Source organism: Ambystoma mexicanum, chromosome 11 (genome assembly GCF_040938575.1).
Source record: "Ambystoma mexicanum isolate Mex_15411 chromosome 11, UKY_AmexF1_1, whole genome shotgun sequence".
NCBI classification, from domain to species: domain Eukaryota; kingdom Metazoa; phylum Chordata; class Amphibia; order Caudata; family Ambystomatidae; genus Ambystoma; species Ambystoma mexicanum.
The window spans coordinates 864,741,968-864,757,249 of record NC_090934.1 but is presented as its reverse complement, the minus strand read 5'-3'; the positions used below and the strand labels follow the sequence as shown (position 1 = coordinate 864,757,249).

Sequence of the window (15,282 nt, the reverse complement as noted above, 5' to 3'; positions counted from 1 at the left end):
GAGGCTTGTGAGGGGCAAAGCTACAAGCAACTCTGCAAAGCAACCAAGTAGTAATGCTACACAACAAGAGATAAGTCCTCTTAGGTTTACATTACCTTTGGTTGGAAGAAAACTCAATCCAGCTGCACCTATGTAGGTCTGCAGATCCTTTTTTCTTGGGCCTCACTCGTGTGGACAAGAGGGAGGACGTCTGGGGACTCCTGCACTACGAATGGAAGGTCGGTGGCAGCAATGGGCAAACTTCAATTCAGCAGCACTTCACGGTTTCACCTCCTTGCGTCTCAGCAAACAGCACCACCGCAGGTTCTCGGATACCACTCTTTGCTCGCATATGGGGTCCAGCACTCTGTTGAGATGGCTCAGGCTTGGTCAGTCCTGCTTCCTGGGAGTCCGGAGGGTCTTCCTGGAGGTCGGGTCAGACTTAAAAGCGATGTACTCAATCTGCTGTTCCTCTCCCTGGCACTTCTTTACATTGTGACAGCAGCTCCTGTGCAGTGGCACAGGGAAGTCTCCTAGATTTCCCAAAGGTTTAAATACCTTTTCTTGGATAAACTACTGTTTCCAAGAGCAGTGAAGTGAAATTGACTTTTACATTTTGTAACTTTCTAGACCCAGCACACACTATCTTATTACAGGGTGCCGGAGGGGTTACCTAGTATCCCCTTTGTCTAGTTACTCATGTAAGGTTTTGATGTTACCCTTCCTACAATTAATGGCTGGTGGCAATGGTTTACTTTTTACTACCATTGTGTTTTTACCGCAGGCTGTAATTGCAGCCTTGGTAAAGCACCCATGGGTTCCCATTTCGTCAAAATGGCCCTGGTCTTTTTTCTCAATTTCTTTGTGGAAAGGTTCTTCTTGAGATTTACTCTGCATGCCAAACCAGGTTAGGTCTTTGTTGCTTTTCAGTTGGCCAAGAGCTCCAGGAAGATCCTCCGGACTCCCAGGAAGCAGGACTAACCGAGCCTGAGCCACAACAGAGTGCTGGACCCCAGATGCGCGCTATTTGCTTAGACGCGAGGAGCTGAAACTGCGAAGTGCCATTGAATCGAAATTTGCCCATTGCTGCCACAGACCGTCCAGATCGTAGTGCAGGAGTCCCCAAACGTCCTTGTCTCCACGACTGAAGCCCAGGAACAAAGGATATGCAGACCTACACAGGAACCGAAGTGCGCTGGGTCCAATTTTCTTTATTCAAAAAAGGTACTGTAAACCTAAGAGGACTTACCTCTTGTGTAGCTGACTTGCTTTGTCGAGACTGGTCTAGTTTGCCTTGTAGAGTTGCTCACATCTCTGCCCTTCTCAAACCAGACAGCCTGTGGCCCTTTAGCAGGTGTTCTTTATTTCTACAATCTCTTTTGAAAACTTTCTGAAAGACTTCTTCGCCCACCTGAAAATCTTCAGCTTTGCTAGACTGTGCTCAACTAACACTGGCCTGCCTGGTTCCCTGAAAGACTTCTATCTTTGACTCTGCCTTTAAATTTCCCTAGGAAAGGGTCAATTTACTATGGATTGGAGGGTTTTAAAAGTACTTACCAGTTTATTGAGTGTTTTGTTTGAACTATATTTTACTCCTATATCTAACCTTTATACCTGAACAGTACCAATCTAAATGTACCAGTGATAAATCAATGTCCACAGTGTCCTAGCTATTTAAGTCACCTGTGGGTCATCCCCAATGGGTATCAACTGATTTAAATCAACTGCCAGTTTGTTTTGAAGTATACTTCAAAGTTACATGTGGTTTGCTCCCTTCTGAAGGCTTACATACCGGACTGTTAAATTAATACATTTTTTAATCAAGAAACCTTCAGTGTAAGTGTTTATTTGAATAACTTGTGTGAAACTGTTACAAACTTACTGCTCACATTGACCCCTCTTGAGATAAGCTTGGCTTCTCGTCCACACTACCAACCTGTGTAGTTCAGACTTAAACCAAAGGTTGGGGCCCTATTGCCAGGAGGTCAAGGTTACTGTAGTGCATTCAAAGGGTACTCCATACAATCTTGCCTAACTCTAATTAGGTCACATTCAGGAATACATTGAAAACTTACCTGTTTAAGTAAACTCTGTAATTACCCATTCGTTAGTCAGGCAGCTCTTCAGGTTTGGTTAAGCCAAGTATCTCGTCCACATGTATATCTTTCTTGCTTAGTGTCTCTTTGTTGTGCCATGATGGTTGCGAGCTTCCGGCGCAGTACAAATTAAAAAGGGGCTGCTGCTTGAGATGGCTTAGTGTTGGAAAGAAATCTCATAAATGTGCTAATTCCCTTCACCTTAGAGACCCCCAGAAATTTGCCTGGATTTTGATGAGCCTTTTTTCCCCCACTCATGTATTTTGATGTGTGTTTTACTCTTGTGTTCTTTGATTGTAAGTTTTAGACAACTCCACAGGCATCTTTTCATGTGTGTCACACAGCACCCTCAGTTCAGTGACACAGGGAAGCCTTTCAGGCTGTCCCGAAGTTTAAATACCTTCTCTGGGATAAACTACTGTTTCCCAGAGAAAGAAGAGAAATTGACTTTACTAGTCTTACCAAATTTCTAGACCCAGCACACACGTTCTTACAATAGTGCGTTGGAGGGGTTACTTAGTATCCCCCCATGTCTAGAAACTCATGTAGCAGTCAAATGCTACCCTTTCCTCTCGAAAAGGCTGGTGGCAGTGATTTAACAAACTACCATGATTTTTCCCAACCGCGAACACCGGTAGTGTTAAATCGCGGGAGCCACATTTTTCAAGATGGCGTCGGAGCCTCCTTTGTTTCAACGGGACCCAGTCTTCTTTTTCGCCATTTCTTTTTGCAAAGGTCCTTCTAAAGTTTGTCTATGCGCGACAAACCAGGTTTGGTCCCTTTGTTCCTATGCCTTTGGTGGGCTTCAGCACTGAAGACCGCCTCTGGCGCCCGAGTGTCTGGGGTGGGCAGGAAGTGAGGGAGTTGCCCGGAACTCCCTGTGCTTAGTCTCCCAGAGACCCAAATGCACTCTGGCGTGATTGGCTGGCTGACTGCCCAGCAAGGACAGCCACCCTGCTGGGTGAGTGGCAGCTAGGCTGGAATGAAAGAAAACCGTTTAAAAGGCGAGTCTCTTGGACAGGAAAGCAGAATCGACCACTTGACAGAAAGAAATGAAGACGAGCTGGAAGAGGACGACTGCTTCAACTCCTGGACCGTTGGTTTGCCCGGTGAAGCCCTGCTGCAAGTCCAAATTGCCACATTCATCTCGACCGAGAAGCCCTTCAAGGACTACTACTTCCTTTGAGTTGGTGGGACCAATCAACTCGTAAGCCACCTGGATACCACTCTCTGAGCTGGTTGTATTTTCCTCAGAGTGCTGCAGGAAACCGATTAGCCATGGATAAGGACACCAGTTTGTTTGCTGGACTACAGCTACCGGAATCAAAGATTTGCCTTTGCCAGCTTTTATACCAGTCCCATTGCAGGAGTCCCGACGTCTTCCCTCTTGTCCCCACGACTGAGGCTCAGGAACAGCGAGATCTGCAGGAACTGCCAGGAACAAACTTCAGCTGCATCCTTTTCTTCATTGTAAGGTACTGTGAAAACCCGACCGAGAGAACTTACCTCTCACTGCGAAAGTGCTTGAAACTTTGCCAACTTGCGGGCCTAGTCAGCGTGTGACCCAACAAATGAATCTCTCTTTTACAAACTACTTCTGAGACGTTTGGCAATGACTTTTCCGTTAACCTCCAGAACTGCTTCATCCTATACAAAGACGTTCGCCCATTGACTTTGGCCAAACCTATTACAGTGAATCAACTCCTTTGGTGAACCCAAACTATTTGCACTGTTTTAGAGTAACTGTAATATTCGTTTTATTAACTTGTGCCATTTTGCTCCTCCTTCAAAGTACTTTAAATGCCTCCGAATCGGATATTGTGAAGTACTGAAATATATTTGTGTGATATAGATTTCCTCCTATTCTAGTGAATGTTTTATAATTGACGGAAATAAAATTAATAAGCAATTGTTTTACCAAAATACCTTGAGTATAAGAGTCTTTGAATACTGGTAATTATAGACCTCCGTGTAACACCCTTACAGCTCACATTCCCTCTTGAGAAGCCTGGCTGCTCAGCAACGCTACCACAAAACTGTAGCACAGACTTATACCAGAGGTTGGTTTTGCTTACACCTGTAGTCTTCGTTGTGTGTAGTGGTCCCAAAGGGTACTGCACACAAACTCTGCCCAACACTTATCACCTCTACCTCGTCCACCACGAGGAACCATTCTTTGGCCCCTTTCACTGGCCATTCCTTTCGCCCTTCCAACTGAGTATTAGTAGCTAAGATATATACCCCTCCACGGTTGCCCACTAGGACGAAAAGGCTGAGGTTGCCCAATACCAGCACCTAAATATTTGGCTGCCATCTTTGAGGTCTGCAACCTCAAGGCTTTCGTCAGCCTTGTTGCCAAAAAGTTGAGACCCGTCAAACGGCATGTTGAGAAGCCTAGACTGCACAACTGGTGAAAAGCCAGACTTCCTCAACCACACAAATCTGCGCATGACATTGCTGGTAGCCATGGATCTGCTGATGCCATCTTCAGAATCCAATCCGGATTGAAGGGACTCATACATGGCTTCATCCTTAATAGCTAAGAAGCCGTCCCTTTCTTCCCCTTTGGGAATATACTCTGCCACCATGGAGATTACAGTCCCACAGAGTATATGAAAACTTTGCGAGGGCACAAGTGGAGTTGGCAGATTTCAATGCCATGCTCCCTGCAGAAAATACCTTCCGCGTCCATCCATCTACGCTTAATCGTCCCCATCAGGAGGGATAGCAGGGTACGCAGTCTGTTTTGACGTTGCCGTAGATGCCTGCACCACCAGACTCCCCAGAGTGGGTTGTTTCAACAGGTAGTCGAGGTTGTTACTGGAGGGGCGGTAGTTTGTGAGGTTCTTGTCGACTGCCGGATTTGACTCTAGTCTCCCAGTTCCTTGCCACCATTTTTTTTAATTATTTTTTTTAAGTGCCTCATGAAAGGGCAAAATGGGATCAGTTTGAGGTCCCTTGTCGAGAATACCCATTAGGTCTTCTTGGTCATAGGTTAAAGAGGGCCTACTCCAACCTAACTATTCAGTCCCTTTTGATATAAGCCGACGATAGGAAGCATTCTGCTCTCAGAGATTAAGCTCTCTGGTACATTGGGTGTACCATATTGTAACCCAAATGGTGCTCCCTCATTCGAATGTTCCTCCTCTTCAAAAATAGAAGTGACTTGAGAAAGTCCGTCGGGAGCAGCATAAACTGTGTCTGGTTTAGTAACCACAGGCTTCGACGTCGAAGTAGTCCACATTTTCTTTGTAGATGTAAGAGGAGCACTAGGCGCAGACACTGGCTGGCAAAAAGGTGCAGCTGGCGTCGAAGACTTTGGCACCAATGTCAACATCGAGGACTTAACAGGCGTTGAGGGCCTGGCGGATGTCGAAGGCACCGCTAGCGTCGACGACCTCGACTTACCACCATGCTTCCGGGCTCGAGGGCGTGCACGTTTTTGACCTAGACCTCTCCTCCTTTCCAGCTTCATCCAAAAGGCACAGTCAGAGCATGGCTCGGTTTTTGAAATATGTTTAACATCTGCACCCTGAAGGCTTCCCATTCAGATGGTGTCGAATTTTTTAGAAGGGCAAGCAACCCTTTTATGGGAATCGTCCGATGAAGGAGACAGTCTGTGTCTCCTCTTCGACTTTCGAAGACGAGGAGTAGTGGGAACCGATCATTCGCCTAAAACGCTTGCCCTTTTTCCTCAGAGGAGAATCTTCCCTCGACTCATCAAAGGCCTAGCTTTTCGGGAAGTTGACTTTTCGGGGGCTTTTCCTACCTTGAGTTTCCCCTTCCGTTCCCTCAAGGACTTTGCTGTCATGCACTGACACTTGGAACACTCAGTAGTATCGTGGCAATCCCCGAGGCATCAGAGGCAGATGTGATGCGGGTCAGTAAGTGACATTTTCAAGTCACAATCTCTGCATTTCTGAAATCCAGACTTCAGCGCTGACCGAGTCAATGACATCATTTTCGAAGATTTGTAATGTATGTCACAGATGAGGCATGCCGAATTTCACTCAAAGCAAGTGCTAATGCGGAACAACAGAACTGAGGCCAATGGGCGCTGCGCAAGCTATATATACCCTTAGACAAAAATGTTTCCAAATCTTGACACTACATGTCAAAGATGAGGAATACATGGGAGGACAATCCATTTGATGCATCTATAGCAGGTTTCCTGTTATTTTATTCACTTTGCCTCCGCCTCCACCCCCAATTCCCGCCCCCCTCCGATCCCCCCACGACCTCCCAGGGTCGGTCAGCTCAGTAGTTTAAAGAGATTGCTGGGAGGACCAGACTAAGGGGTCTGGAGGACTCTAGTCTGCTCCTGCAAGTTTCAGAGCTGGGACCCGATACCAAGTGCACCGTAAGTCAAACCATCAACCACAACAATCTTTGGCGGTTACGTGTGATTTTTACGAATCCAAAAGAATTTGTTGTAATTCGATTAGTTATTTGGTTATTCATATAATCACGGCATACCATCTTTGGCTGCTACAATCCATACGGGTCAGATGCTTTAGGCACAAAATCCCAGGAAAAAAATGGAATTCTTAACAAAACTGGGAACGTCTTCCAATAGCAAGTAATTCTTGTTACAAGACAATTTGTAGCTTGCCCTGGGCATCTCAGATTGAAGCCTCCTGGAAGCATTGTCAAGAATGGAGAGGGAACTGGGCCAGTTGGAAGGACAGAATTCTATTGTGATCGAGATCAGCGAAATAAAGACTGTGGGAGAGGTTGGGATCTACTTGGTGGGGGACCCAGCATTAGTCTCAACAGAACATTTAAAATTCAATCGTTTTGCCTGAGTCAAGAGTTACAAAGCAGCCTACATGAAACTTTAAAAGATATGGATGACCGGTAACTATTTACCCCAGCCATATCAGCATCGAGTTCTTTTGTGAACCTATATGAGAACATAAAAGATACCGTCTGCAAATGTCTTACAGTCGAGTGAAATAAAGCTGGCTATTGTCACGTTAAAAGATGTGGTGGAAAACCAGTAATAAGAGCTCAATGCATCAAATAAAAACATTGTGTCCCTGAAGACCTAAATCAGAAAACTGAAAGGATTGCAAACACATTGGAAAGCTATGATAGTAAGATTATGAACCGTATGCAAGTGATTACAGCAAGGGATGATCCCGTAGGAGAATTGGACAAAGAAGGCAACTAGGCCCAATTAACTAGATCAGCTACTGTAGCCTTTAATATAATGTAATCCAGAAATTCTAGGGTCTCAATCGAACCTGGACAGCCCAAGTCAGAAGGGCCGATTTGGTAAATGAAACAATTATAGATCTGGTTGTGGGCCAAAGTCAAAATCTTGGGGGAAATGAGCAACAAAATTGGGGGAGTAAAAAAAAAACAGGAAAGAAATAACAAAGGATCGAGAAAGTATTTGAGATTCCTGGATTTATCTCAAGCTATAAATAATGTGGAAGATAAAGTGTCTGGTGGAAAAGAGAAAAATGATAAAATGACAAGGCTGCTATCATCTGGGCAGAGCGATTCCAGGAAAAGATCAGGCACTGCTTATTTTCAGGATGCTCAGAACGGTGATACACCTGTACAAACCTCAGTTTCAGATTACAGAGAATTTGAATATACTGAACAATGTGGTGAATCCATGAAGGAGAAAGCGAGAAGCGAGAACATTCCAAGAAAGGCGCAGACACGTCGATTTGAAACAGTTTGAACTGCAGTTAGAATTGAGACATCGTAAAGGAGGCCCAAAAATTGGCCCTAGAGAGTTGGGCACCGATATTCCACATGGGAAAACATAAATCTAAGCCGGTTCCTGTAGTAAAAGCTCTACCACCTTCTGAAAATTATCCACCATCAAATTTAGAAGGGGAGAGATTAGTACGTACTTCGAGTCAACTACAAGCTAGCCAAATAAACCCACAACTATTGGGTCCAATAAAGAGTCTGTCCCTTTTCCCCTTCAATTGAGTTCAACAATCAAGAGGAAGATTCCCAAGGGAACGATGAGTTGTCTTTTTTTGCAAGTCCACATGTCTGGTTGTAACATTTGGCTGAGCCAGGAGAACAGATGGCTTTAAAAAGACAATAGATTCTGAGGATAGTGACGGATGTGCCAGATCTCTTATTTACTATCAACACAGGATATAGATTACATTCACTTTCCCTACAAAAATCTAACAGTGGAAATTTGTCTTCACTCGCGTCCAGGGGGACCAGGGGGGTGGGGGTGGGGGGTCTGGTTCCGACGCCTTGCTGATGTCGGAAAAGGCATTGCTGAAAATGGGATTTAAAATTTCAACCAATAAACCTAAAGAGAATAGAAGTGTTATAAGGAAAGGTCTCATCACAAGCAGAACAAGACTTGTAATTTGATCCATGGGCAAATTCTACTTAGACTTCACTCCCCGTGGAAACCAACAGTTAAGGGGCGATGAGTTGATATGCATCATAAAATAGGCTTGTGATCAACAATGGCTATACTAGTGGGATTTTGCAATCCCACTAAAAAAGGAACTGTATTCAGATGGTCTATTGATGCACAATATATCAATACAGTGCTGGAAACCAGCTAATTTGGTTTTAGACTTGTAACGCATCCATATGTGCCGGTGGAGGAGAGGATGAAAACCAAGCTAGATCAATTAGCTGCACAGATGAAGAGTTTTAATGGGGCTTACTGTAAACCGATTCCACTGAACATTCTACAACGGTAAAGTCATCCCGACTCTGACCTAAGGCATCGACATCGACTCCCAGGCATTGGGCCTGGATTGTTAACGATTGGAGGAAAGGCTCTGGTAGATGGTACCAGGACTACCACAGTATCTTCCAATAGCCTCGTTCTGTTATGAGCTGGTCCTGAACTCACTTTGGGCAAGTATGGAGTGGAGGCTGCTCAATTGTATCGGACGATTAAGATCCTCGTGGAAAACCTTTTATAGAAGTGAACAAAGGAAATAAGGCAATCCAACGCCTTTATGAATAAATGGACCAAAAAAAGGTAAACCTTGTTCTCTCTAATCTATCAAGGACGGTGGAGGATCGAATGACCAATCCTAATATTAAGAAGGTGATAAATGAGAAGGATTAGATAATTAGCAATTAAATGCACTAATTGAAGCTCCAAAGTACTTTTTCAATCTTAGCTAAACCTAGAAGGATTATGAAGTCCTACTTGACAAGGTTTCCCAAAGGAAAAATGTTCTACTAACTGGAGAAATCCAGTCCGTAAAGGATTTGTGTCCTACATGACAAAGTGAGATTCGACTATTATGTTATGATTGAGTGTCCAGGAACCAGAGAACTAAGGACGTATTTCTTTAGCTGCTTTGTAAATCATCAGGAGTGACTACAGACCAAAGGTTTCTGGTATAGACTGTACTCAGGGCATGAAACCTTTATCAATTGAACTTATAAAAGTGTTGAAATTACTCACCTGTATAAAACTTATACGCCATACTGAGCTAGAAACTGAGGAATAGTTAGAACCTGTGATTTTGCTTCTTTATGTAAATGTGTTTGTATAATATGTTTTATTAAGATGAGATTTTGTATGATGGGAAAAGCCAAAGGTATGACTAAATATATATATTTTTTAAAAGCATGCATTGACAGTTATCTGAACAGAAACTAACCGCACATCAAATCTCTCTAGCGCTTTACCACTCTATCCCACTAAGCCCTTCCATCTGCATTTCCAGATCCGCCAGAGTGCCTGGGAGACAATGAAAATGGCAGCGGTGCACGGTATAAACAAAAACCTTTACAACTCCAACAGCAGTGCAAGGATGCATGTTAAACCTTAATGAAAGAAAAGGCAACAGATCGCCTACATTGGCGAAACTGTTCCTTTACCATTGTCGAGCAGAAACTCTAGGTTCAGGCGTGCCACATCAGCCCTGATTTGTATAATATTGTTCATGGCAAATATTCACTGCACATTACTAAAAACATGCCTACATACCTTGTCGGTCTTGAGAGGAGTTGTTCGCTTAATGAAAGACTTGACAAAGTTCCCTTTCGTAGAGCTAGATCCTGGAGTACTCATCAGCATCTGGTTCTTCTGCACAGTGTGCAAGAAGGTTCTCATGTGAGAAGGTGGGGGACGCACTACCTACGAGACCGGAGGGGGGGGAAACAGCAGTTTGAAAATGAACATGCACTAATCTGACCAGTTTAAGCAGAGCCAAGACAACCACATACCTTGTTAGTGGGGCATGGTGGAGAGGGGGTCTTCTTTCTTGGAGGAGACTGCCCTGCATCATCTGCACCTTGCTCGTCCAACCCTTCATCATACAACGAATCAACGGCTCTCTTGTAACTTTTCCTCCTGCAAAAACAAGTCAATGCAAGTAAAATCTTCTCATATGGTGAAACAAAAGCAGGTAAATACTCAAACACCAGAAGCGTCTTGGTTACTTGCGTGTAACTATTTCCCCAGCATTGGTAGCTTTCATACATCACACGCTTGAATATTCCCAGTCAGACTGGGGATCCTCCAATTTAAATGTTCAGGATCAGGCACAATATTTTTTTACAGGTTATCTATGATAGATGTCCATTAAGAAAATACCACCCCCGACCCATGGACCCCACAGTGCCTAACACAATCAATATGTGTGAATGCAAGGGAGGCTGGGGGGACCAGGAGATGGTGGGGGGGGGGGGTTCGCAGTGGGGGCAGGGGAAAGCCTATTTTTGACTGCATATCTGTGGTAAATGTCCAGTAGAAAGATACCATCCCTGTCCCCTGGGCTCCACAGCGCCACAGGAGAGCTGATTTTGGCAGGTGGGTAGGGGGATTGTACAACAAAGGCATTTTTAAAATGCCTTTGTTGTACAACACCTTCACCCCTGTTGACAGTTTTTCTGAAGTCAAACTAAGGGCTTAGTAAAACCATTCAACTGAGGCAGTACAAGACTCCACTCTTAGTATAAGTCTGTACCTCCCGAGTTTAGCATAGACAGAGCAGCCAGGCTTATCTTAGGCGGGAGAGAGGGCTGTAGGATCAGTACAAATGAAATTGTATTACAAATGGTCCAAACACACACTGAAACACTATGCATTGTAAAATTAAAATGGTTGATTTAAATACAAGTAGGCCCAGATAAATCGTGGGGAAAAATATACATATATTACACGGCAGTTATGGTGAAGTTGCTAAACTCATAGGATGAGCACTTTTTTGGCGGCTTATAACTGCTCTCCCCATAGACGAATCCTCACCAAGCTTTGCGAAAAAAAAGCATATGGGCCGCTCTGAATTCTTTCGCCAACTTTGTTGAGGTTTCATGCCAGGGTATAATGATAATGATGTGTTATTTATAATGCGCCTTATCCAAAGCGCTTTACAGAGCACATATTCACATACAATATCCCCCACCAAATTTGGTACTCATTATAGGGGGGGTCCAAACTTTATTTTTTCCATAGACTGAATAGGGAAAAACTTTGAGCACGGCTACAGTCCGAACGGCAGGACGGATTTGCACCAGGTTTGGAGCAGGGGGCTTGTGTGGTTGGTTTGAATCCAATCAGTACTTTTGTTGCCAACAACGGTAATGTACATCTCTAAAATAAAAATGTGATATATCTTGGTCCACTCCGTGGACAGAGTCATTGGCTTGCGGTACGGCATACTGTCGGAGAACTTTGGACGCAGCCTATGGTTGGCTGGAGAGAAGCATGCTCCGAGTAAAAAAAAAAAAAGGCAAATGCTGCCATGGTGCATCGGAGGATAATGCGCCGGCGGAAGGGTCTGCAAAATATACCGTATGCCATGTGTTGGGGACAAGAAGAGAGGGGGAAGGGGGGGGGGGGGGAACGGGGAGTGGTTCAAGTGACATATGCAAATAGGTGGAAGACCACAGAGGAGTGGCTGCAGTCTCAGTGCATATTGTGCCAATTCGCAGGTACCTAGATAGGTGACTACTTTCTGTGGTGATTGGAGGCAGCGGTCGTAACGGCCCGATAGCTTCTACCATGACCTGTTTGTGGCAATCTCTTTCCGTGGTGAGTGTGGCACGTGAATTTCAGAAGGGGAGTGAATTGCACATGGCATAGGTTGGGTGGGAGCCTGTGCCATGCGGATGGATAGCGGTAGTTGGGGCACATGTTGGAATGCATGGGTGCATGAAGTTGCGGTGGGTCTGTTGAAGGATTAGACTATTGGGTGCATGGCCGAAGGCCGTAAGATATGCACTCAAGAGCCTAGGGCTGGAGCACACCCATGGCATTAATGCATTTTTGACTCTGCATCAGTTAGAGGGTGGTGGCTTGTACAGAATGGGTGTGGAGCATATTTCAGACGCAATAGAGCAGCAGAAGTGAGCTGTCATGCGTGTATGTTTGGTTTCGCAGGTCGGGGGACTGTTATAACATGGTAACGTTTTTCATGTGTGTTTGGAGATGCTGCATTAAAAGGTTTTGCAGTGTGGGCACTGGGTTTAGTGTTTGCACATCGTCAGTATGGTAGAGGGTATGGTTGACGGGCATCTTATATGTGTTTGGATAGTGTGCAGATTGCTTGGAGTATGGGAAATGTAAACATTTTGTGGTTAGGTTGGCAGTGACAATACTTTGAGTGGAAGTGGGTAAGAATAGTATGTGAATGAAAGGGCGCAGGGGTGCCGGAGACAGTGTAATGTTTACTGTTGCATGCAACGCTGTGCCTACCCATTGCGGTGTGGAGGTTGGTTAGGAGTGCTGGTGCCAGTGGTGCGTATGTGCATAGTGTTAGTTGGTGATATGCTGACATGCATGGTTGCATTACAGTGCAGGGAATGTGTGCAAGGAGCACACCCACTGAAGAAATACATGTTTGACAGTGCATCAGGCACAGGGTGGTGATCTTTAGAGAATGGGTGTGTAGCACATTGAAGACGTGCTACAACAGCACAAGTGAGTTGCAAAGCATGTATTGTGAGTTTGTGCGTTCCATGATTGTGGTGATAGTTGCAACATGCTACAATATTTGGTGTACGGCAGGAGATGGTGCAGTGAGAAGTTGTGTAGTGTGGCCACAGGGTGCAGCGTTTATGTGAGTATGGAAGAGGGTATGGTTGAAGTGCAGCTTATATGAGGTTGGTTACTCTGCTGTGTGCATAGGTTGCCAGTAACAATACTTTGTGAATGGCAGTGGGTTGGGTGGTGCAGGCTGTGGTATGTTTGTGGATTCTGCCAAGTGCAACACTTTCGTGAATGGGCTTTTTATGGTGTGGGGGAGTTGGGTAGAAGTGCGCCTATGTATGTTACGTTTGTGCATAATGTGAGGTGCCCACATGGTCGCTTGCTTGGATCCATAGTGTTGTGGTGGGTGTGTAAAGGGATGCACGGTTGTGTGCATGGACAAAGGTGTGTTAGGCGCGTCTTAGGATCTTTGTGGATGCTGCAATCGTGCATTCTTTAACAGAAGTTTCTGGTGGAGGGGCTTTGCAATCAAACGGAACGTGTACTGAGATTGTTTAACGGTAAATGTCGAGTAGTGTACAGAATCGACAGTGTGCAATGCAGAGGTTTTGTATGTGACTGCTGCATGCGGGTTTGAAAATTTGACCGTACCCAATGGGAGTGCTGCAAACATGCCTGTGCAAGGGGAAGAAGTATTGTGTGCTTTACTGAGCCATGGCCCTCACTGTAGATGGGAAAGTGCACGTGCCACATCCTGCCAATATGAGCAGGTTGGAAATGGAATTGTGGGAAATAGGCAATTAGGTGTTTAAGGTGTGGTTCACCGGAAGGAGCCGTACCATTTCGTCCCAATACTGTGTCGTGAGGGTGGCCGAGATGGAGAGACGCACAGTGCTTATAGTCTGTGATACCTTTGTGTGCCATCTGCACAGGTGGTGTGTGCAAAGAGGCTTTGCTGGTAATTGCGGGTTGGAAGGAGTGGACGCTTTCTGGGGCTGTCAGGGTAACTGCAGTTTCAGTGGGATGGTTCGCCTTTGCAGATATATGGCATCCGCCACAAACGTCGACTTTGTCGTGGTGCACTATGGAAGTCTACATTTGGGTTACATGTCGTGTGGACGTTTGATCCGTCACCTGAAGATGTTGCTGAACGCAGTAATGCAGATTTTTCCTACTGCCAAGGTAATTTTTTCATGCATAACACCAAGAGGAGTATGGGTCCATGACAGTGTAATTTGTCCCCAGCCAGAGGTCGGAAGGTGTGCCATAAACTGAATCATGCGTGAATGTATGGAGACTGCTGGCATGTTCTCCACCCACTATGAGATCATGAGGTCGCAAAATATGCAGTGGTTCCGTAGAAATGGCATTTATTTGAGCGCCATTGGCAATGCAGTTTTCTTTTAAACTGTGCAAGAAGCATTGACCAGAAGGTGGTAAAAATGTGAGGAGAGAAACAAACGCATAAGAAAAAACAAGTTGCAGGCACGAAAAAAAAACTTCCTACATCTACCATGGAAGACCGAATCCCCTACCCAGCTTGCTATTCTTAACCCCTCTCCCCCTGCCTGCCCCCCGCTCCGCTATCATGAAAAGATAGTGGATTACGTTGTAATTTCAGGATTACAAGTGCCACATCCTGGGTGGCCATGTGGATGTATGCGGATGGAGAAATCGTGCACACTTTAACTGAACTTTGTAGCAAACTTGCTTTGGATTGGCACAATACTTGTACTGTAAATGTGTAACGGTTGTTAGGCAGAACTGCCTGCAGTACCCTCTGGGACCACCACATACAATTAGGACTACAGGTGTAAGCAAAAACCAACCTTTGGTCTGTAATACAGTTTGTGGTAGCAAGCTAAGTAGCAAGGCTCATCTCAAGAGGGAATGTAAGCAGTACAAGAGGTTACACAGAGGTCTTACAATCACAGTGGTTCAGGTAGCCACTTACACTCAAGGTTTCTTGGTAAAACACTTATTAATTTATTACACAATAATTTAGAATACATTCACTAGGAGGAGGCAACTTATTATACAAAAACACTTCAATAACAAACCAATACGTTTCTGAACAAATTAGGCTCCTCTGAAATAGGAGCAAAATGGGGCATTTCAGTTACTTTCAACGGGAGTAAAAAGGCACAAGTTAGCAGAATAGATCACAAATACTCTTAGGCAGTGCAAATAGTTTTAGTTCACTCGAGGACTCGATTCAGTTCAATAGGCCTAGGCCAAAGTCAATGGACTAGGTGACTCCGATAGTAAAGAGCAGTTCTTGTAGTAAACGGTAGTCTTTGACAAAGTTCTCAG

General features: G+C 44.8%; 1 protein-coding gene across 4 annotated transcripts in view; it reads right to left on the bottom strand.

The window, feature by feature from the left end:
* The window catches only part of INCENP (inner centromere protein), a 675,150-nt gene that overhangs the window by 253,284 nt on the left and 406,584 nt on the right, over positions 1-15,282 (bottom strand). For all 4 annotated transcript variants that reach the window (XM_069623903.1, XM_069623901.1, XM_069623902.1 and 1 more), the window contains exons 9-10: positions 10,263-10,389; positions 10,024-10,173 (exon numbers count right to left, since the gene is read on the bottom strand). In XM_069623903.1, the coding sequence (XP_069480004.1) occupies positions 10,024-10,173; positions 10,263-10,389 (277 nt within the window). The remainder of the gene's footprint in view (positions 1-10,023; positions 10,174-10,262; positions 10,390-15,282) is intronic.